Source organism: Rhinolophus hipposideros, assembly GCF_964194185.1.
Source record: "Rhinolophus hipposideros genome assembly, chromosome: 18".
In the NCBI taxonomy this organism is placed as follows: domain Eukaryota; kingdom Metazoa; phylum Chordata; class Mammalia; order Chiroptera; family Rhinolophidae; genus Rhinolophus; species Rhinolophus hipposideros.
In genome coordinates, this window is record NC_138064.1 from 47738738 (window position 1) to 47762535 (window position 23798).

Sequence of the window (23798 nt, forward strand, 5' to 3'; positions counted from 1 at the left end):
GGAAAATATTTGATACACTGAAAATTTCCAAAGGTGTCTTAAAACTTGGAGATAAAGATGTTTTTATATAAAAGTCATCAAATAACTGGATAGAAAGAAGGAAGGAAGGAAGGAAGGAAGGAAGGAAGGAAGGAAGAAAGGAAGGAAGGAAGGAAGGAAGGAAGGAAGGAGGAAAGAAATACACAGGCAAAAAAGATGGATGAGGAAATTTAGAAAACAGCTAAGTCTCCAGCTCAGAATGCACTCCTGAGGTCCGCCCGAACATCTCTATGTAGATGTCCCTTATTAGTGCCTCGTGTGAAAGTTGATTAAATGTTACCACTGGCCCATTTCAGTCCTGATGAAAGTCTTATAAGAATTAGAAATCTTCAATGTGTTACTGTAAAAGTAACCCAACTTATAGACCACAGACAAACTCTCAGAGTACAACTCCACATTAAAGTAAGTCATGCCAGCTTTGATAGTCTAGGACTATTCAAACTTATTAAGAATCCCAAGTTAAAAACAGTGCACTAACAAGTAGTAAAAAATGGGAAGGAGAAACCATTTGACTGCTTTCCTGGTATCTTAAAACTTCACTACCAAAGTATAGTCTAACATATTAGAACAACCATTTCTAACTTGGAGAGGGACTTCTGCTTCCAGTTGTGAGGGAGTAAGAGGATCCAGAAATACCCTCCTGTAATAAATGACGAAAAACTAGACTAAATACAGAACACAAGTATTTTCAGACATCAAACAACAGGCAGTAAAGGACTGTGGCACCTGAGAAAAGGGAAATAAATGAGATCTCACCATCAGCCACGCTTTCTAACTAGAGGTAATTTTAGAACTGTGGTATAAGGAGAGTTCCAAAAGGAGTCCATTAGTCTCACTGAGTGAGAGAGACAGAGATGAGAGCAGAGGGAGCTAAAGCAGGTAGAATTTGAGAGGCAGAGTACATATGAAAAGGGACCTATGCAAGGAAGAGCTCCAGAAATCTGCACAAGCGTTCCCCTTGAGTCTTGACTTAATATCAGTCTCTACATGCACAGAGCAAAACCCCATGAGGACAAGCAAGAACCTCTGGGAAAAAACAATTTTGGAAAGCTGTAAGTCAAACAATTTACAGAGTTCACACGGGGCTGTGAATCATTCATGTTCCCACCAGTCAGAATAGAGAACCTCTACAGAATGCATGGGGCATTCAGCACAGATCCCAGAAGAGCTATGTCTTATAAGTGGAGCTAAAATTAGCCGTAGAATAAAGACTTATCTACAGTCTAGCTCCAAAAAAAGCTTAAAAGCAGCCTTAAAAAGGTCTAAAAGTAGCCTTAAAAGGGTCTAATATAGCTTCAAGTAATTTAAATGCTTACCAGAAAAGAGTCCAACATGCAATTAACAAAAGAACACAATATCATTCAATCAAAAATTACTAAACAAACTAAGCATAATGAATAGCCAGAATAGAGAAAAATTAGTCAACAGAAATAAATCCAAATTGAAAGAGGTAATGGAATTAATAGACAAGGGCATTAAAACAACTGTTATAAATATGTTCATATGCTCAAGGACATAAAGGAAAACAAAACCATAAAGAGATGTATAACAAAAAATTCCACTGGATGGGATTAACTGTAGATTAGACCTACAGGAAAAAAAAGTCAGTAAACTTTTAAAAACAAAGAAACAAAAACTACCCCAAATCAAACAGAAAAAGATTCAAAAATTTAAATAAAGAGATTCAGTGGGACAATATCAAGTAGTCTAACATACCTGTAATGCAGTCCCAGAAAAGGTGAAGGACGTGGTTACATTTTTAAAAAAATAATGGCTAAAATTTTGGAAAGTTAATGAAACTATATCCAAGAAGCTCAACAAATCTCAAGTAGGATAAACAATAAACCATATTTTCTTTTTTGATTTTATGTATTATGGGGTTTATAACAAATGTAGAAGTAAAAATGTAGGACACAATAGCAAAAAGGTTGTGAGGTAGAAAATTATAAGTCACTGAGATTTTCAAATGGTTTATTATCGGAGCATAGCTTATCCTGATCCAAAAACCAAAAACTGATCAACTGTACTATAAACCACCCGAAGAAGGGGGGGGGGGGGGAGCATTACCAAAAGATGAGTAGTCTGCATGTGGCAGAGACCAGAAAACAAAAATTCCAAATTGGGCCCCTAGTATTCATGGAGAGGAGAGGGTGTCCTCAATATTAGACACCATATTCCTAAAGATGATATATGTATCAGTGTGATTGGATTACTTACCCGCTAAGATTATCCCTTTGCCCTGTTTTCATGCTTACTCTGACTATAATTTGGTTTATCAATTAATGCTTCCTTTCTGAATGCCTTTTTGTATGACTATGGTATTTTTGCTTAAAAAAATCTTGAAATGTAAAAGGCACTAGAATTTAATAATCAGATTAAATTTAGCTCATTACGTATATACTCTTCAAAAATCTAGTAGCCTACACTCTCTAAAATTGGCAAGATCACTTTAGTTATTTAATTATATCCTCAAATCCTCTTGATCTATTCTGCTTTGTATCTTTTTTCACCTTTTAAAATTTTTAATCAAATTCTATAATTCATTATAGCATACTTTAATCCAACTTTACTAAGATGTAGACCCCCAGCATTTTTTATAATTTTCTTAAATTCTGAATAATTTTTCAATACTGAAGTCTACAACGGGTCATGAAAAAATTTATCTTCAGTGATAACATAGGTACAAAGGAATTTTTTTAATGAAATCCTTTGATTTATTCTTTTCTTCTTACCCTTTTCTTCCTACCCTTTTTTCTCCTCCTTATTTTGTGATTTTCATGGAAGAGAAACTATTGAAAATAAGGGCTCCCTTCATCTATCTTTTTGGTTCTTTTTTTAAATCTCAGTTAATTAGTTAAGGCAGGAGGTGTTTTTTGATTGCTGTTCTTGTGAAAACAGGCAAGAATGTGCTGTTGATCTTAATGAATGTTTACAGCTGATTAGTTCAGAAGTCTAGTGTTAATGAGGCCAAGGTCAAGGAATGCTATTTTTTCAGAGCTTGCTAACCGCCTTATGCGTCCTAGTTACAATCTTTGAATCAGAAGTATCATATTTGTATAGTGACATAACAGTATTAATCTACAAAGCTATTCAGGAACACAAAAAGCTATTGTGTTCTTCCAAAGATAAAAATCATTACAATCTATGAAATTTAAAATTAAAGACAAACCAAAAAGAAATAAGAAACACAAGGGTTAACAGTTACTCTAAGAGTTACAGTAATGAAAAATGAGATTTACAAAATCAAAAATGCATGTCAGATAGTACTTAGGTCAAGTACATGATAAAGACACCAATACAATTTTAATGTGCTTTGCCAAGCTAGTCTGTTTCTTATTTGCATGGATGTTACAATTGCAGTATATACATCTTAATGTCTAGCTTAAAAATGTAAAAACACACCATAAGAACAAATATGTGAGAACTGCTTATTCAAAAAACTGTAGTGATTATACAATAACCCCTCAGAGTTCCAAAATAAAACGTCTGTAAGTATAGAAACATGAGGTATGCTAAAATACAGTAAATGTTTAAATTAAAAAAAATTATTACAGTAAAAGACACATCCATTAATCCCCCTCAAAATACTCTCCTTCACTTCGAACACACTTATCCCATTGTTCCTGACACTTCCTGAAGCAGTTCTGGAAGTTGTCTTTGGTGAATGTCTTTATTTCATCCTCCATTATGACAATGCTCTGTGTCATCGCTACTGGTGCGGCAATTTCTGTCAAATAAAAACATTACATTGTCTCCTCATCCAACTTATTCACCAATTCTGGTACCATGCGACTTTTGGCTCTTACCCAAATTCAAAATGACCATGAAAGGTAAACGCTTTCAATAGATTCAAGACATCGAGGCAGCCACGACAGCACAACTAAAGACACTCACGAAAGAGGACTCCAGAACTCCTTCAGAAAGTGGCAAGAACAATGGGTAAGTGTTAGAAACGAGGGGGGATATTTTGAAGGGGATTAATGGCAACGTGTCTTTTGTAATAATTTTCTTTACATTTAAATATTCACCAATTGTTTGATCATACCGCGTAAGCAACATTTTGAGATAGGCAGCAAAATTTAACAGATTAAGAGATCAAAGTATTCCCATTTGAACATGCTAGCTTCATCTTCCAAAGACTACTTTACTGAATATCACTTGTAAAAATAGTGTTTTAACATTTACCTATGCTATAATCAGGGAAATACAAGACAAATGGCTCAAAGCATCCAGTATTTGGACGAAACTTTTCCCAAACAATTTCACTGAGTAAGATAACCGTCACATTTCTGTCGGTCTGTAAAAGAAAAAGAAATAAAAGTAACTTTGCATTTAAAAATCTTTACCAGAGCAATAATTCCATTTGAATTTTTCTTTCAAATAAATCCAGCAAAGTTCCAATATATAACAAACTATTTGCATATTAATAAGCCATATTTAGAAAACCTAATCAAGGAGTTACTCCACTAGCAAATTTTCATACATAATTACTTGGAATTTCCATAAAACTTTTAGGTTAATCAACATTTCAGTTACCCATGAAGGCTAGGACAGTAACACAAGGACTTATTTTATAGAAACACATTTGCTTAAATAATTAAAACCTTTTAATGGAAATTTTCAAAAAAATCATTAGCTTTCAATCAAACAAAAAAGGCAAAACTTAACATCTGTCACCATTACAATGGCTACTGCAACCCAGAACAAAGAAATACAAAATGAAGAAAAACAGGTAAGCTATACTATACAACCACATATTATTTAAAAATTTTTAAGTTTTTAAAAGGTTATTTTCACACAAATTATCACATAAAATTGATGCTGAATACACATTAAAAACACAACCAAGTATGACTGTTAGTATCTAAAACACCAGTGTTAAGTAAACAGACATCTTTTGAAATATATTTAGAAATTATAATTAGTATACCAAAAAAGAACATTGCAAGAACAAACTTACTGTGTACTTACTGTGTATTGTGTACGTTATCTTTCCACAGAGTGACCGCAAATGCCCTATGTGTGCTAGTGAAGAATTTATCTGTAGCTACCTCTGCATTCTCAACACAAATTTTAATTTTTTCCATATTCTTTTGACATCTCCCAAGTTGACAATGCAGGCATAGCTGTTTTGTTCTATAACTATTCTTAGGACCCTAGCTCATAAATAAATTATAGTCATACTTTGATGATAATTTACTATTTATTGATTCCTAACTTATGTCTAATCTTATATTCCAATATTCATTATTTAGAAAAAACTCTTTTGACTAACAAAGGCAGCTGAGTTCAATAAATTAATAATTCCAGAAAAATCTAGCATCTTTACGAAATTAAGGACAAGATGTTTACTTTCAAATGCTCTTTTTGTCTTACAAACTTATTAACTTTTAAGAATCCTTGAATTTATTTCTATAGGGATAAAAAAGTATGCTCTAAACACAATGTTGATTCAAAACATTGAGCTGCCTTTGCTTTGAAATATGATTATCCAAAAGAATTTTATAAAGTCAGTTAAAAAATACTGAGAGGCTTAAAAAATGTATCAGTCTGAAAGGATTTTAAGTTGGTAATGTTCTCATCTGTTCATCTGAAACTACTTTCAATACGTAATATCTATCATAATTTCAACTTCATTTTACTCGGATAAATATTTATTATTAAAAAAATATTTACTATATAAAAACAGGAAATGTTTTTACTCTATTTCTCTTAAATGAAATACATTTTTTAAAATCAAGCATGTTTTCAGAAACATTAAAACAACAATTCTCTTTTCTGTTAGAGTGGAAATTACTGAGGATTTTGAAATTTTGTTCAGTTTCCGTAATTAAAACTTAAAAAAAATTATGAAAAGCCTGACTACTATGAAGGGACGCATAACCATCATCACTGGGCATGAAGGGGGAAAAATGCAGTAAGCTATACTGGCAGGGCAAGACGATAGCAAGAATGCACTCTGGATACTAGACAGGGAGTTCTAGACCAAAGCAATGGGAAATAGTGGGTGTAAATGCCAAAAAACAAACACAACAGAATAATAAAAGACAAGAGACGTCATCTGCTCAAACGAGATGGGTCCCTGATCTTGGTAGTAAGATGCCAAGAGTTAATCAAACTGGGAAAGGCTAGGCTGTGTGAGGAAATTTCTACGACAGGCCACCAAGAGCTACACTTAATCTTCTGTCCTCTCCATATCAGAAAACTATTACTAAAATTGAAGTTTAGGAGTCAGCTTTAGGAGCACAATGAATTCAGGGCACTAGGAAAGCCTCTCTGAACTTCTAACAGTTTCTCAAACCTGAGTAAGCGTTTCAATTTTCAAAGGTAGGAATGCTCTAAACACTACCCCCCACAAATACTGAATTAATTTGTACTATATGTAATGTTACTTATTACTTAAATAATACAGACAAAAAACTAGGTAGATATAAACTATTTATCCTCAAAGTGCTCACAAAATTATAAAACCCAAAATAAATCTATAAGTTAAATACAAAACTAGAAAGTCAAAATTTAAATTAACATTAACTGAATATGATGAACAGTACTGTTTGCTCAAACTAACCCATGTTCACAAAGTGGAACAGTCACAGTTCTTTTGAGTTCAGTATTCCTATACCAACTGGTATTGGTGAACACGGAATTCTCTCACCAATTTTCTTTATTTAAACAACTGTAAAATCCTGTTTTTGCCATAATATCATTTGGCTTTCACGTGACACATATGCATATTAAAAAATATGCCTGCTCTCTTCCCAGACCATGACAATTAGAGCAATATTAATACTATTCAGTGCCAACACAATTGTAAATTGAAATACAAAGCTGGTTCTGACACCAGTGTCCATGACAAAGAACTCAAGATGATACAGAATAGACACTTTTTTTAGATTATTAAAATGAAAAAAATATTTAAAATTCTTGCAGAAAGCTCAGTATAGCCCACTGCCATTTACTCAAGCAAGCACCTAAAATCTTTTAATAGAAAGCAGTCACTTATAATTAGAAATAAAAAGCTAAAATTGAAAAATAAATGTTATCAAGTCACAAATCGCTTTAATTTTGAAAAATGCTGATTTCACTCATAATAGAGAAATGCAAATTAATACTATATTAAGATACCATTTCTCCCTATCAGACTGGCAAAAGTAAAAAGCTGACAACACAGTCTATTGATTAGGCCACAGGGGAAAAAGATTCTCATACATTACTTACCAATTCTTGTAACCTAAGAAACCCAGGCAAAATATTCGCTTCCAAATCTCTTAGATACTCCGCTTTATCTAGAACCTTATTTAAAAAAAAAAAGTAGCATCAAAATCAATTTGCAATGCCCTTTTACACATTTACAAATAAGTTACAAAATTACAAAAATTAATAATGCACAATTCAAGAAGTGAACTTTCTATGTTAAAAAGAAAAAGTGTAACATGAATTTTTAAATGCTATTTAGATTTGTGGAAGATATTTCAAATAGGTCAAGTAAGTTAAAAAACGGACTATTTATGACATGTTTTAATTCAAATTTGTAAATGGAAAATGAGTCACATCTACATTAAAAAGGTTAATTTTTCAGGTATTCTACAAAAAGATAATGATATAAGATGCTCTAAGGACATTTTCTTAGGTTTAAGAAAAACACAGGCCGGCCTGGTGGCTCAGGTGGTTGGAGCTCCGTGCTCCTAACTCGGAAGGCTGCCAGTTCGATTCCCACATGGGCCAGTGGGCTCTTAACCACAAGGTTGCCGGTTCGACTCCCAAAACGGATGGTGGGCTGCGCTCCCTGCAACTAACAAGGGCAACTGGACCTGGAACTCCACAACTAAGATTGAAAGCACAACAACTTGACTTGGCAAAAGCCCTGGAAGTACACACTGACCAAACAAAGTCCTGTTCCCCTTCCCCAATAAAATCTTTAAAAAAAAAGAGGAAAGAAATACAACCATGTGCATTATTTATTCCATTTGATAAAAGACAAATGTTCACCATGAAGCAAAACATTACAGCTCTTTCTGACCCAAAAGTAAGACACACAAGAAAACTCTGAATTTCATCACATAAAACTTTTCTTGCTTGAACTTTAGCTGCATGCTAAAACCCTGTTTAACTGGAGAACAGATCATGTTAAGATAAAAATTTCTGTTCAGTGTTATGACAATGCTATTGGAATTATGTTTGTTTAAAAGGTACTTATCTTTTAGAGATATACAATATATATACTATATACAGAAAGATACAGTATACATATATAGATTTATGAGTGACATACATATATATGAAATACATATATGGTAGATATACAGAATACATAGAATACATTCTATATTTTTTTGGATGACATGATGTGATTCAGGAACAATGAATGGGGTACAGATGACACAAAAGTCTGGCTACATGTTAATGATTGAGGTTGGGTGATGGGTTCATTTGGGTACACTACACTATTCTGTTTATGTATTTGAAATTTCCATTTTAAAAAACCATTAAATTTTTTTAAAAAACCTTTCTGAAGAGGTCATCCATCTGTCCATTAAAAAAAATCACAGTCTTAAAAGCACTATTTAAAATATTTACCCTAACATTTTTTTACTTTTTATTATGGAAATTTTAAAATATACGCAACACTAGGGAGATGAGTACCATGAATTCCCATATATATTTCACCCAATTCAAACAATATCAACATATGGTCAATCTTGTTTCTTCTATGCACCCTCCACTTTTCCCTCCACTATCTTGCTGGATAATTTAAAACAAACCCCAGGGACACCATTCTCTGTAAATATGTCAGTAAGCAGCTATGAAAAATGAGCACTTTTTAAAAACATAACTACAGTATCATCATGCCTAGAAAAATTAAACAATATTCCTTAGTACCATCTAATAACCAGGATTCAAATTTCCCCATTTGTACCATAAATGTCTTCTCAGAGTTAGATTATTTGATTCAGGATCCAAAAATGTCCATACATTACATTTGGTTTGTTTCTTGTTTGTTTCTAATAGCACTTCTACTGAACCATCTTTTTTTCTTTTCAGTTAGGTCATCTGTCATGCAGAATTTTCCAAATTCTGGATCGGCTGATTGCATTTCTGTTGCGTCATTTAATATGTTCCTATGTCCTCTGTATTTACTATAAAATAATCAGTAGATCCAGACTTTTGATCTGACTCAGGTTCGAATTTTGGGCAAGAATACTTCACAAATAGTGCTGTGTATGTCTTACTGAATGACATCAGCAAGCACACAAGACCTGGTTATCTTTTTTATGATGTTAAGATTGACTGACAGATTCAGGTGTTGTCAGCCTGATCCATCCATTCATTATCAAGTTTCCCAGAAGCTTTTCTCCTAATGATTTAAGCATCAATTGATGTTCACTACCTGTATACATTATTAATTAGGGACTGCAATTATTAATTAGGGATTACAACACTATAATCTCCTATGATTCTTTCTGCATTTATTAGAGGAGATTTTTCTGGAAAGAGTTCTCCCTCATCCCCTATTTAGCTACCCAGAAATAAAGTTCACACAGGACAAAAGCAATAAATAAATGCTTGATTCTTCCTTTGCGTGCCTATTTTCAGAATAATGAGTGTATGCCTGTATTAGCTTTCTGTGGTTGCTATAACACATTACTACAAATTTGGTGGCTTAAAACCGACTAAAAATTTATTCTTTCACAGTCCAAATCTGAAATCAGTTTCACTGGGCCAAAATCAAGGTGTTGGCACAGCCATACTCCCTCCACAACTCCATCCCTCGTCTCTCCCAGCTTCTGATGGCTGCCAGCACTCTCTGACTTGTGACTGCATCACTTTAATTTTCCAGGCCAGCATCTTCCAAGTTTCTCACTCTTGCTTGTTTCTGCTTCCGTATCTGGCTGTATCTTCTGTTTATGTGGTGTAGTCAAATCTCCCTCCGTCTGCCTCTCTCCTATGTGGACATTTGTGATTGCATTTAGGGCCTACACAGATAATCCAGGTAAATCTGCCCATCCCAAGATCTTTAACTGAATTACATCTGCAAAAACCTTTTTGCCAAATGAGGTAACATGTACAAATTCCAGGGATTAGGACCTGATATTTTCAGGGGCCATTATTCAGCCTACAGCAGTACGCTAGTAAATTAAACTCCCATAGTAACCAACGAGCTGAGGTTTTGTTTTTTATATATTTATTTAATATCATTATGAATTCCTGAATTTGAACATGTCTACTGTGCTTGCATCCACTTTTTGATGGTCAAATTGTCTCATCTTCTGCCAGTTGAAGCCCCTTCAAAATGGCTTCTTTGTCTTTTTCCCTCAGCTTTATTAAGATATAACTGACACATAATAGTGTATAAGTTTAAGGTATATGAGTTGATCTGATACACTTACATATTGCAAAATGATTACCACCATGACGTTAGCTAACACCTCTATCACCTCACGAAATTCCCCTTTTCTGTTGTGAGAACATTTAAGCTGTACTCTACTCTTTTAGCAACTTCCAAGTATATAATACAGTATTATTAACTATAATCACTATGTTCTACGTTAGAATCCCCAGAACGTATGCATCTTCTAACTGGAAGTTTGTACCCTTTGTCCAACATCTCTCCAGTTCCCTTACCTCCTAGCCCCTGGGTAACCACCATTCTACTCAGTTTCTATATGTTTACCTTTTCTAGATTCCACATATAAATGAGATCATACAGTATTTATCTTTGTATGATTTACTTCACTTAGGATAATGCCCTCAGGATCCATCCATATTGTTGCAAATGACAGGATTTCCTCCTTTCTTATGGCTGAATAATACTCCATTGTTAAAAATACTATAAACTGAGGCTATTCAAAATGGAGCCACCATTCTAGCAGAACTGCCTAGCCTCTTTTTGTTCCTTGAACCTTTGTACTTGGCCAGACCTTTACACTGGGCTAAAATCAACATTGTTTTACAAACAATTGTTTGTAAAGCCAGCAGGAAAGCAGACATCCTGACCACAAGGATTGATGATTATGGACTCTATCTGAAGACAAAATCAGTAACCAATCATGTATAACTGAGTAGCTCAGCCTGTTAGCACCAACAGGAATTCTTTTTCTTTTCATGTAAGTATTTCTTTGCTTTTCTCATAAAAGCCTTTTGCTTTCACCCTTTATTTTATTTTATTTTTCTATTATTATTACTTTTAATTTATTGGGGTGACATGCTTTCACCCTTTAATAGAGACACTATTTGGGTTTCTGCCTAAATCTGTACTACCCAAATTGCAATTCTTTAACCCCAAATAAATACTCCTTGCTTCTCATTTCAGCTTTTTAATTTTAGGTTAACAATGTATACTACATCTTCATCCACTGATGGACATTTAGGTTGTTTCCTTTACCTTGCTATTGTAGTAAATAACGCTGTAATAAACATGGGTGTGCAGGTATCTCTTTGAGAACCTGAATTCATTTCCTTAGACTATATACCTATAAATAAGATTGCCAGAATTTAATTTTAATTTTTGAGAAACCTCCATCCTGTTTGACATTCCTACCAACACTGCACAAGGGTATCCTTTTCCCCACATCCTTGCCAACACTTGTTATCTCTTATCTTTTTGATAGACATTCTGACAGGTGTGAGGTGGTATCTCATTGTGGTTTTGATTTGCATTTCCCTGATGATTAGGGATGAGGAGAACCTCTTCATGGACCTGTTGGCCATCTTTAGAAAAAATGTCTACTAAGTTCCTCTGCCCATTTTTTAATCAGATTATTTTTTTTCCTACTGAGTTGTACGAGATCCTTAAATATTTTGGATATTAACCCCTTATCAGATATATGACTTGTAAATATTTTCTCCCATTCCACAGACTGCCTTTTCATTTTGTTGATGGTTTCCTTTGTTGGGCAGAAGCTGTTTAGTTTCATGTCGTCCTACCTGTTTAGTTTTGCTTTTGTTGCCTTTGCTTTTGGTGTCAAATAAAAAAAAAAATCACTGTGAACACTGATGTAAAGGAGATATTCTCCTATGTTTTCTTCAAGGAATTTTAGTTTCAGGCTTTATGTTCAAGTGTTTAATTTATTTTGAGTTGATGCTGTGCATGGTGTAAGATACTAGTCCAGTTTCATTTTTTTGCATGTGGCTGTCCAGTTTGTCCAACACTATTTATTGAAGAGACTGTCCTTTCCCCAGTGTATATTCTTGGCTCCTTCGTCATAAATTAATTGATCATGTATATATGGGTTTATTTCTTAGCTCTTTATTCTGTCCTATTGTTCTATGTGTCTATTTTTATTCCAGTACCATACTGTTTTGATAACTACAGCTTTATACAATAGTTTAAAATCAGGAAGTGTGATGCTTCCCACTTTCTCAGGATTTGTTCTTCTTTCTCAGGGATGCTTTCACTATTCAGGGTCTTTTGTGGTTCCAAAAAAATTTTAGAATTGTTTTTTCTATTTCTGTGAAAACTGCCATTGGAATTTTGATAGGGATTAAACTGAATCTATAGATCACTTTAGATAGTAAGAACATTTTAACAATATTAATTCTTTTGATCATGAGATCCTCCGTCTTTTTTAAATAACCCTAGTAGTTGATAAGTCTCCTAGTTTTCTAATATGGCAAGATGTTCTAAGTTCCTCTTGTACATTTTCTACCAAGAACTGAAATCACCCTTTCTCCAACGAAAGGGTGTTTTTTTAATAATTTACACTTTATTAATAGATTACTGCAAATTATAATTATTTAAATTAGGCATAAAATTAAAATGTAAGTAATATAAAATTGTTTTCCTGAGTAGTACAAATTGTTTTCTATCTGTTTTATTAAATAGACAGCTTGAAACAAGATGAGCAATCAACTTCAGATATTTCACTCCTAAATAGTTTAGACAAAATAAAGCTAAAATTATTTACTGCTAAAAGGTATAAATTAGTCTTTCCACTATGCATTCACATTATGCAATTTTCCCATCAATCTCCATTTAAATAACTCTTTGATTCAGGACACAAATTCAAATAATTGGTCAATTTTTATGTCCATTTTAATATAGAACACAAAGCTGGAGCATTAATACTTCATTCTGATTTAATATAGTTAACCCACTGTAATTAATGATTTTATGGTATTCTAGTAAATTATCTTCTTCAAAAGCAATTATCAGATAACTAATTCAGGGAAGTAAAAATTTTAATTCAGATGCAGGCATTTTTTCTTAATAATTTACACAAACAGACTCTTGATTTGTAAATTAGTTTACTGACTAGAAAACATTCTCAGCCACCTTTTTGTATTACTTCCTAAGTACTGAAGCTTGCCAGTTCATATATTAGATAGCTGAACAGTCTATAGATTTACTCTAAAAAATGTTCTAAACTAAATATCTGCAAACTTATCCACTCTTAACCTTTAGTCAACTAATAAATACTTCCTGAATGCCTACTTTACTCCATTGGGCTTGACAAATGAGGAGGGCCCTAATTACTCCTCATGGCTGTTTCTAGAATATTGATTCTCTCTCCTCCCTAAAGACACACAGCTTTACAATTCTACTTGTTGAAGCCATCCACGTATTCTTGTGTCATTCCTCTTCATTCTATAAATGTTAGTTTCTGACTATCACTTCTCTAATACAACTCTTACATTTTTTGGATATTTCAAACTGACATAAATGGCCCTTTCTGATATGGTAGACTCTTAGTTCCTTATATTCCTCTCCACCAGTGATCTTGTCTCCTACCCTACCTCAGTGAAAAATCAACTTATTTCCTAGATCACTGGTTTTTGAAATGTGATCTGTAGCCCCTTGCGGGAGATGGGGAGAATCCCTGATATCTTTTCAGGAGGCTGAAAAGGTCAAAATTATTTTCCTAATAATACTAAAATATGATTTGCCTTTTTCACCATGTTGACATTTGCACTGATGGTGCAAAAGCAACGGTGGGGGGCAGGCCCGGTGGCTCAGGCAGTTGGAGCTCCATGCTCCTAACTCCGAAGGCTCGATTCCCACATGGGCCAGTGGGCTCTCAACCACAAGGTTGCCAGTTCAATTCCTCCAGTCCCACAAGGGATGGTGGGCAGCGACCCCTGCAACTAAGATTGAACCCGGCACCTTGAGCTGAGCTGCCGCTGAGCTCCCAAATGGCTCAGTTGGTTGGAGCGCGTCCTCTCAAACACAAGGTTGCCGGTTCGACTCCTGCAAGGGATGGTGGGCTGCATCCCCTGCAACTAGACACGGCAACTGGACCTGGAGCTGAGCTGCGCCCTCTACAACTAAGACTGAAAGGACAATAACTTGAAGCTGAACAGCACCCTCCACAACTAAGATTGAAAGGACAACTTGACTTGGAAAAAAGGCCTGGAAGTACACACTGCTCCCCAATAAAGTCCTGTTCCCCTTCCCCAATAAAATCTTTAAAAAAAAAAGCAATGGTGGGTTAAACTAGAGCCTCCTTAGCATAAATCAAAGTGGTGCCAAACTATATCAGTCACTATATTCTTCACTATGCACTTACATTAAAAAAAAGACTTCCTGCTTCTAAGAAGATGGAGTAGATGTACTTTTTCCTATTCTTCCTCCTAAGTATTACTAAGAATCTTGAATATTATATATATAAAACAAACAGGGCTCTGAAAGGTGAGAGAAGGCAAACTAGCTAGAGACCTCAGAAATGGAAGAATGGCAACTCACCTCAGAGAGAGTAAACTGCCTGAGTTGTCTTCTGCCTCTCATATCCCTGATGTGGAGCTGAAGAAGCCAGCTGAAGAAAGGCCAACTAGCATAGACCAAAAAGCCCCAACAAAAGCCTGCTTTCTCTTCCAAAGGATGAGGAGAGGGCAGCTTAGCAAGATTTCCAGGACACTGCACTCTGCAAGTTTTCCTTGTACATCACTGATTTCTTTTATTATTATTATTATTATTATTATTATTATTTATGTATTCATTTATTTATTTATTGGGGAATATTGGAGGAACAGTGTGTTTTTCCAGGACCCATCAGCTCCAAGTCAAGTCGTTATCTTCAGTTTAGTTGTGGAGGGTGTAGCTCACTGGCCCATGTGGGACTCGAACCAGCAACCCTGGTGCCATAAGCACTGCGCTCTAACCTCTGAACCAACCGGCCGCCCCATCACTGACTTCTTGTCTCCTTGTTTGTTCTCCCTCATCTCCTGAACACTGAAGGGCCACAGGACTCAGTCACTGGACTTACCTCTCTCTTGGTGACCTAATCCAGTTTCACAGCTCACAACTCCAAAAAGCACCATCACATTTGACAACAAACTCAGTGTCCAAGTTCCAAATCAACATCTCTACTTGGACTTAACATGCCCAAAACCAAACTCCTGATCATTCCTCCCCCACAGGAAAACTCCACCTGCTATAGTTTTCTCCACTCAGATAACTGACAACTCCGTCCTTCGAGGTGCACACACACTTCTGAGTTATTCTGATTTCTTTCTTTCTCTCCTCCTCCAGACTCAACTGATCAGAAAATTCTGTCAACCCTATCCACTTCTTACCACCTCCATTGCTAATACCCTGGTCTAAGCCAACATGTTTTGCCTAGATTATTACAAATGCCTCATAACTAATTGTATTAGTTATCTAGGGCTGCCATGACAAAGCACCACAAACAAGGTGGCTTAAACAACAGAAACGTATTGTTCTGGAGAAGTCCACAATCTAGGTGTTGACAGGCCCACGCTTCCTCTGAAGGTGCTAGCCAAGAATCGGTTTCACGACGTCTCCTAGCTTCTGCAAGTCCCTTGCCTTGTGGCAGCATAACTCTAACCTTTACATAGCATTCTCCCATATGCATGTCTGTCTCCAAATTTCCTTTTTATAAGGACACCACTCATACTGGGTTAGGTGCTCAACCTAGTCTGGTATGACTTCATCTTAATTAGAACTGCAATGACCCTATTTCCAAATAAGGTCATATTCTGAAATACTAGCGGTTAGAACTTCCACATATGAATTTCTGGAGTAAACAAGTCAATCCATAACACTAGTCTTCATGTTCTATCCTTGCACCCTTCCATTGATTCTCAACATTACGACTCTCCCCATTAAACTAGTCCAGCCACAATAACTTCCCTGATATCCTTTGAATACACAAGGCATGCTCTAATCTTCTCTGTACTCTTGTGTAAATCTTTTTGCTTGGAATACTCTTTTTTTTTCAGAAGTTTTCATGGCTTGTCCCTCACTTCCTTCAAGTTTCAATTCAGTTATCATCATCTCAGTGAGATCTTCCCTGTCTTCCCTATTTAGGAAAATGACTATTCTCCCTCACCCACCGGAATCTCCCTTACTCTATTAATGTATCACATCTGACATACCACATATTAACTTGCTTCTTATCTATCTTCCTCAACTAAAGTATAAGCTGCAAGTGGGCAGAGATTATTTTTCCCCTGTTCTATGGCCAGTATCTAGAATAGTACCTGACATACAGGAAGCGCTTAATAAATATTTGTTGAATAAATGAATGAAATTAAAAAGTGGAAGGAACTGTTTTATACACTTAAGGAGATGCAAGGATAAATAAGATTTGGTCCCTTCAGTGAGTTTATAACTTACTGTTTTAATAAAGCTTTATGTTAAAATTCAATTCCAGTTCCCAAGATAATCATTTTTTAAAAGGTTAAAATATTATTTAAAAATTCACGACTGTAAAACACATTACACATTTTCAATTAACTGCTAGTCATTTTCACATTGATGTTACTACAATTCAAAACTTAGCCAACATAAAATCAGTGATTCATCTTTCCCCACAAACCTACCCCATACACAATCAACAGGTTTGACCTTTGTTGTCTCTTGCATTTTTTCTTTTCTGCATCTCCTGCCTCAACTCTAGTCCAGGCCCAAATTTCCTCTAAAGTATACAGCTACCAAAACCTCAAAACCATTCGTCCAGCCTTCAGTCTTTCACCGCCTCCAAACCATCTAATCAACATGCCTTCAGAGTAATCTTCCTAAAGCATGTTTGTTGCTCTAAAATTTTCACTATCTCTTCTTACTACCTCGAAAATGAAATAAAGTGTTTTAATATAGTTTTCAAGATACTCCATGATCTGCCACCACCTACATTTCTAGACTTTTTCTCCCTTCATATTTACAACCCACTCAAATTAGACTATTTGACAATCCCGGGCCTCCTTTCCTATCTGCATGCCTTTGCTTACATGATTCCTCCATCTGAAATTCCTATTCTTCAGTTTCTTCCTACAACAGCCTAATCACTCCTTTAGGTCTATCTCAAGTGCTATCACCTCTGGAAGCTGTATCGGATGTACCTAAGTCAGTACTTTACATCTCATGGCTATCACTTACCACATTCTGTATGCAGTCATATGTCAGTGTATGCGCCATAACTGTTCTATTAAACTGAAGCTCCCTCTGGGTAAGAAATACATCTAAAACATTTTGTATTCCAAGAGCACCTTGCATAGTGCATTGTACATAATGAGACTCAAAACAAGTATAAGAAAATTGAGCTAATAAACCAGTTTTCAAATAAGAGATGATTATAATTAAATTACTTACAATATATACAGTCTGATCCTTGAGACTTTTAGCTTTGGTTACTTGTTTAAATAAGTGAACAAAGTCATTAAATGTGTCACAGGTTATTTGAGTAGAACATCCATCCTCTGAAGAACTGAACTGATTCAACTTGTTTAAAATTTGTTCCAAAAGCAGCCTCAAGGTAAAGCATTCAACACAATTCACAAAGACATGTGGGAGCTGAAAACAAAGCACAAAAAAGTATAAATAGTAAACACATATATACAATAATAGTTCTGCTGGATATTCCCTATTTGCCCTTCTAAACCTATACCCCCCCATTGTCCAACATGCTCTGAGTCCGAGCAGTCTGAACGCTACACATGGTATCGCTCAGACTCTTATTTTCTAGCAATGGTTGGATTCAGCCAATGGGAAGAACCAGCGGAAAACTGAAGAGTGATAACAAAGAGAAGCTGAATATTTATTCCCTTGATTCCCACCTCTACCCCTCAGTGGTCCAGTTTGACAGCAGCTACGACCTTCTACCAAAGGCCACATGTCCAGCGGGGCAGCCCTTGGTGGAAGGCTACAGCTCTTGCTGGGGTCTGGTAATTGCTCCTTCCTGTGGCCAGTTCAGATCTGGGAGAGGTAAAGGCCCTCAGTCCTTCACCATCCCTTACTGGTTCCCTTACCGTTTCTTCAACCTTTGTAAAATACAGTTCCTTCGTTAAACTCACTTCAGTTATTTGAGTTTGCCATTTCATGCCTATAGGTATTCAAAGCAAACTTGTATTTTCCTCTAAAGAATTCTTATAAGAAAACCCAAGTACATTGGAATGTTAAAATTCTTAGAGGAAATTCTATAGTTATAATTTTTAGATGAATGAACCTAGATCAAAAAAGAATTTTAAGAGTTAGAAACCATAATAATCCTATGAGGATTGAGACTTAGCTCTTCATTTAGGGAACTATTAAAATGGAGGTAATTCCTGAAGTAACCAGGAAACAAAAGACTTGCTCACAAATACAGTCTCTTTTCAAGGTGAAATCACAAAGGCAGTACTGATCATTCAGAGGAAGATAACTTATAGCATCTGGGACAAATAATGGAACCTGTAACTACTTTTAGAGATATTCTAAAAACCTCACCCAATAAGGAGGCGTTTCTTTCTCTGAGTAATGGTGTAACTAAGGCTATATTACATCTACTTTGGCACAGTTTCACCGGCATTTGCTGACCTCCTTTACCTCCATTCCTTTATGAACCAGAGTCCACAAGATCTCTATTATGAATAAGTGCCTGGCTTACTACTATCTGTGTACTACACGTGACCTTTAATGGCAGCATATTCTAAGCGTCTCTTCGTGTACCTGTACCAGAAGTAGGAATAATCATCATTTATTATAAAGATTAAAGAGCAGCAAAAATTATGTGTTAAAAAATGAAATATACCCCTTAAATATGTGATTTCCTGAGTCCGTTTTCATGCTTTTACTCCACATACATACATTTGGACACTTCATACACAGGGTTCTCAAATGCAAATGCCTGATCCAGACCTTGTACACTCAGATTCTGGAATCTGGTATGAAGCCCAGGCATCTGTATTTATAAAATGCACAGGTGATCTTAGGGATCAAAGGCTAAAATTCACAAGTTGTATGTGCCAAGCATATGCTTGGTGCTGAGGAAAAGCTCAAGAAACTCAGTCTTGAGCCACAAATACAGTATCACAGCTGAAAGGGCTCTGAATATTATGCCAGAATTATGCACAGAGTACTGAAGTTGCACAACAGAGGAGAATCTAAAACACCCTAGGAAGTCAACAGTGACTTCCCAAAATATAAGAACACCTAGCAAAATACATAAGCATTTGCCAAGCAATACGGTAGTAGAGGCCGAGTGAGCGAGGACAGGAAAACCATTCCAAGTGGAAGGAGCAGTATGTGCCCAGGCTTGAAAGTAAGAGAGCAGGAACTGTTACTCGTTCAGTATACCATACAAAACATGCACCTCCAGAGCTAGAGCTTGGGACTGGGGTTAGCAAACTGCAGCCTGTGGGTCATGTTTTGGTCACGTTGTATTAGAATACAGCCATTACCCATTCGTACATGGGTACGGAATGGGTACATCCATATCCACTCAGATTGACTCTATCCAAAACTGCTTTCACATTAAGGCAGAGTTCAGTAGTTGTGGTAGAAACTATACGGCCTACAAGCTTACAATATTTGTTTCCTGACCCTTAAGAAAGTCTGCCCATCCTGGCTTAGAACATGAAAAGACAGTACGGCAATAATCGATAATAGCAGCTACCCTTATTGAGTGCTTACTATATATTAAGTACCGTACTAAGCACTTCTCGTGTATCAAATGGTTTACGTCTCGCAACAATTCCAAATGTTGTCACTTTTAGAGCTACTTTTCAAATGGGGAAAGAACTAAGTGGTAATTCCAGAAGCAGAACATGAGTCTGCCAGACTCTACAGCCCAAATTCTTAACTATTATATTATGAAAGTTAAACTGAATTCAGCTCATGAAAGGTCTTATGTATCAGACAAAGCACTTGAATATCTTCCTAATGATCTTAAGTGAGATTTTCATAAACTAGTGACAGGGTGAAGAGTGAATTACACTGAGGAGACTGTTGCAGAAACACAGGGAAGAAACAATGGTAAGTGAAACGGAGATAGTTATGGCTGTGATTAAAGGTACATGGCGTCGAGACATTAATAATGTACAAGGAGTAAAACATGTTTACTGGTTCGATTTACCATGAGAGTGAGGATGAGGAAAGAGAAAGTTTAACAGCTATGTGAATATCAATACCCTTCACTGTGATAGGCATTATGGGAAGAAAGGTAGGGTAAAGGTGATATATTCAGTTTTGTATTTGTGGACATTCAGATTTACCAGTATCAATATTATAAATACAACAATGGAAAATAAACAGATTTTAATAGTTATTTAAGAATTTATCATCATGTGTGTTTTACCCAAACATTATCAGCTAATGAAAGTTAGAAATAAAAAAATCACTTTCTAACATCAAGGCTCAAGCTATCTAATAATCTTTTCTGAAGCTTACAGTCTTTGAAGGTATTTAAACAAAAGTTGGTCAGAAATGTTTTATGTAGATGATATTCCTTCAGAGAAAGGTAAACTGGACTAAATAAGCTCCCTTCCATTTCTAGGACTCAGTAAAAATCAATTAACATTGAGTTTATTTAGGGTAATTCTTACCTCTAAAGTTTTCAACAATGTTTGTGTTACATAGGTCTTTCCACTGGCAGTGTGTCCATAAATAAAAATAGATGGGAAGCTGAAATGATGTCTCTAGAACAGAAAAGAAAAATTTCAATCTGCACATGCAAAACAGAAAATAAGCATTTATCAACTTGTGAGAAAGTTTCATGTTGTAAAGTAAAATATTGAATACAAATTATTTCAAAAGTGAGCATTCAGTGGAGTCTTCACCATACTTTGTACCTAAATTCAACTCTAAGCAGTTCCTCTGTTAAGAAATGAAAATTTCTAAAAAATTATATTTGGCATATATATTATATACTACATTATTATATATAGTTAAAATTTTTTATCATTGTACAGATTTATATATACAAACACTTGTATTTTCAAATTTATAGATTTAAGAGGTTTTTCAAGGATAATTCTGACCACACTTCATTTTTATTTTAACCCTTTTGTAAAGAATCTAATCCCCACACAGGCTGCAACTGCATTATACATTTTAAAGCTCTGAAACTAAACAAATGTAATCACAGGTTTAGAAGGATTTCAGGAGTCCTCTGTTCTTAGCAAAACTTACAGGACACTTTTGAGTTATGCATACTAAATTACCCTGGCCTAAATGTATACATTTCATCAAATAAAACAACTATAAAATCTACATAGCACATATTTCAAAGTACATATTCATAAGATCCTCCAGTAATGTATTAAGAGTAAGCTGCCTAGTGAAATGTAACACTACAAATATGCTTCAGTCATTCAACGCACATTTAAATGCTGAAAACCATGATACACTGAAGAGTATAAATATCAGTTAAAGACAAAATCTGCTTTGAAGGAGCTCGTAGTCTAGTCGGAAGACATACATTTTAAAAATAATTACAAGAAAATTGGATGATGCAACTTCCATGAGAAAGTGTCTCTATGAGCATCACCTACCTCTACAATAGTCACAAACATTTATCACCTTCTAGCCACTAACTTATACATTTCCTCTTGCAAGACAAATTGGAAATCAGATTTATACAGGAAAAAACTTTCTAAATGCCACATGCCTAATGCAAAAGCAGCCCAAACCATAAAAATAAACTAACAATGGGTGTTTTAATATGATAATCCTTTTTGGAAAATGTATGTAAAAATCCTGTAAATTACCTAGCTCAAAAATTCTGTCCCAAAAATTAAATGCACGCTTGCTGAACATCTCTGTTACACAAATACTATAGTCCACCTCTAAAGAAAAGTTCAAAACATCCTCCAGAAAATTTTTTCAAGCTCCCCTAGCACTCTTCCTTTATGGAATCCTGCCACACTCGTCCGCGTCCATTATTTGGGGCTTAATAATATCCCTCCTTATAACATCTTTCTTATTGTTCCCTAGAACTAAATTGAACTCTTGCATTGTTATTTAACCTTTCACCTTCATAAACTCCCCAATATAAACGTTAAAAGCCAGGATCTGGCACAGTGCCTGACACAGAGAAGGTGCTCAGTATTTACTTGTTGAATAAATACATCTGCTTAAAAATATTAACTAGTTTTTTGCATCTCCCACGTACACAGCACCTTGCAAAAAACTGATGTTACACACGATCTGCAGTCCGAGTCGAGGTCAAAACCCTTTCTGAGACCCATACCGCGTGGACACCGCGCGTCTCTATTTGCCAAAATTCTCGCTCAGAAGGACCGCTCCTGCTTGGAGTGACCTGGGAAACGCCGCCGAATTTTTAAACCTGAAGCACGGCTTTGGCCCTCACTGATCTTGAACACCACCACCATATATACACACACTTGACTCACAGCAACGACCTCGCTGAAATGTGCGAACTTACATTTGCATAAATGACACACACCTGTTGTTTCAAGTCCCGTTCAGCCGGGTGAAAACCACAAGCGACCGCTAGAGGTGACTCCTTTGGGCCAAGACCACCTCCGAGGCGCGGCGTGTCTGTAAGAGCGCACGTCGTGGGCTACAGCCCGCAGGGAGGCCCGTGCTCCCGGGCAGTTTCCTCCTACAGGGGCTAACACGAGTTATTTGGGGAGAAGGAGCGGGTGGACCTACCACACCCGCTATCTCAACGCAAACGATGTTACTGCCCCTCAATCCACACACACACACACACACAAGAGGAACACGTCGCAAGACCTCGAAAACGTTTGTCTCCGGGATCGGGAAAAGATCACCTGACCACAATACCTCTCCAAATAGAGACTGCAAGGTGGACACTTGGGACTCGCGACAAAGCACCATGTTTTCCAAGTGAGGCATTCTGGCGGCTACCAGGGGACAGGGCACCCGACACAAGCCGAGCTTCACCTCCGCACCGGGAGCCCGTCTCCCGCCGGAAACCCGACCCGCGGGCTTGTGGGCGGGGCCGGCGTGCTCGCGCGCCGTGTGACGTCAACTCGCACGCGTAGTTTCGCCCCGCCTCAGTCTCCAAGGATCCGAGGGACCAGGCCTTGGGTACTTGTCTGCGGGAGAGTTTTGCGGTGCCTGCTGCCTGGGGGGTGGGCATCTCCAGCTGCGTCCTTTGCCACCCAGAGGCCGAGAGGACGCGGGCATGCGCAGAGATGCAGCTGGAAAGAGCTAATTGGGCTCAGTGGCCCGCGAACCCGTGGCTTCTGTTTTCCCTCCTTGAGGCCCCAAATTTAGAAACTTTTGAGAATGCAGGAGCTTTCGCCCTGGAGCCCCACGCAGGAAGGGAAGGCAGGCGTGGAGCCGAGGCCCGTCTCTTTACAGGAATGTGGGGAAAGCGGGTTCAGATGACCAGTATATTCAGAAGATGGGGGTTTTTTCCCTCTGACGAAGGTGTAGGAAATTAGTGGCATCCGGGACAGAAAAAGAATGTAATGGGTTGAATAAATAACTTGAAATTGCTAGTCTTCCTGCAAGCCTGAAACCAGTTCTACAAGTACCTCCCTAAGAGGAGGAAGTTCTAGTGTATGTTGGTGAGGGTAACGAGTAAAAATAATACTACCTTTAGCATGAGGCTTTC

At 36.5% G+C, this 23798-nt stretch overlaps 1 protein-coding gene across 1 annotated transcript in view; it reads right to left on the bottom strand.

Moving 5' to 3' along the window:
* Positions 1–23170, bottom strand: part of ORC5 (origin recognition complex subunit 5) — an 82177-nt gene extending 59007 nt beyond the window's left edge. The window contains exons 1-5 of the mRNA XM_081079346.1: positions 23000–23170; positions 20794–20886; positions 17585–17785; positions 7258–7332; positions 4225–4336 (exon numbers count right to left, since the gene is read on the bottom strand). Coding sequence (XP_080935472.1) covers positions 4225–4336; positions 7258–7332; positions 17585–17785; positions 20794–20886; positions 23000–23071 — 553 coding nt within the window. The 5' untranslated portion in view covers positions 23072–23170. The remainder of the gene's footprint in view (positions 1–4224; positions 4337–7257; positions 7333–17584; positions 17786–20793; positions 20887–22999) is intronic.
* Positions 23171–23798: the final 628 nt, after the last annotated feature.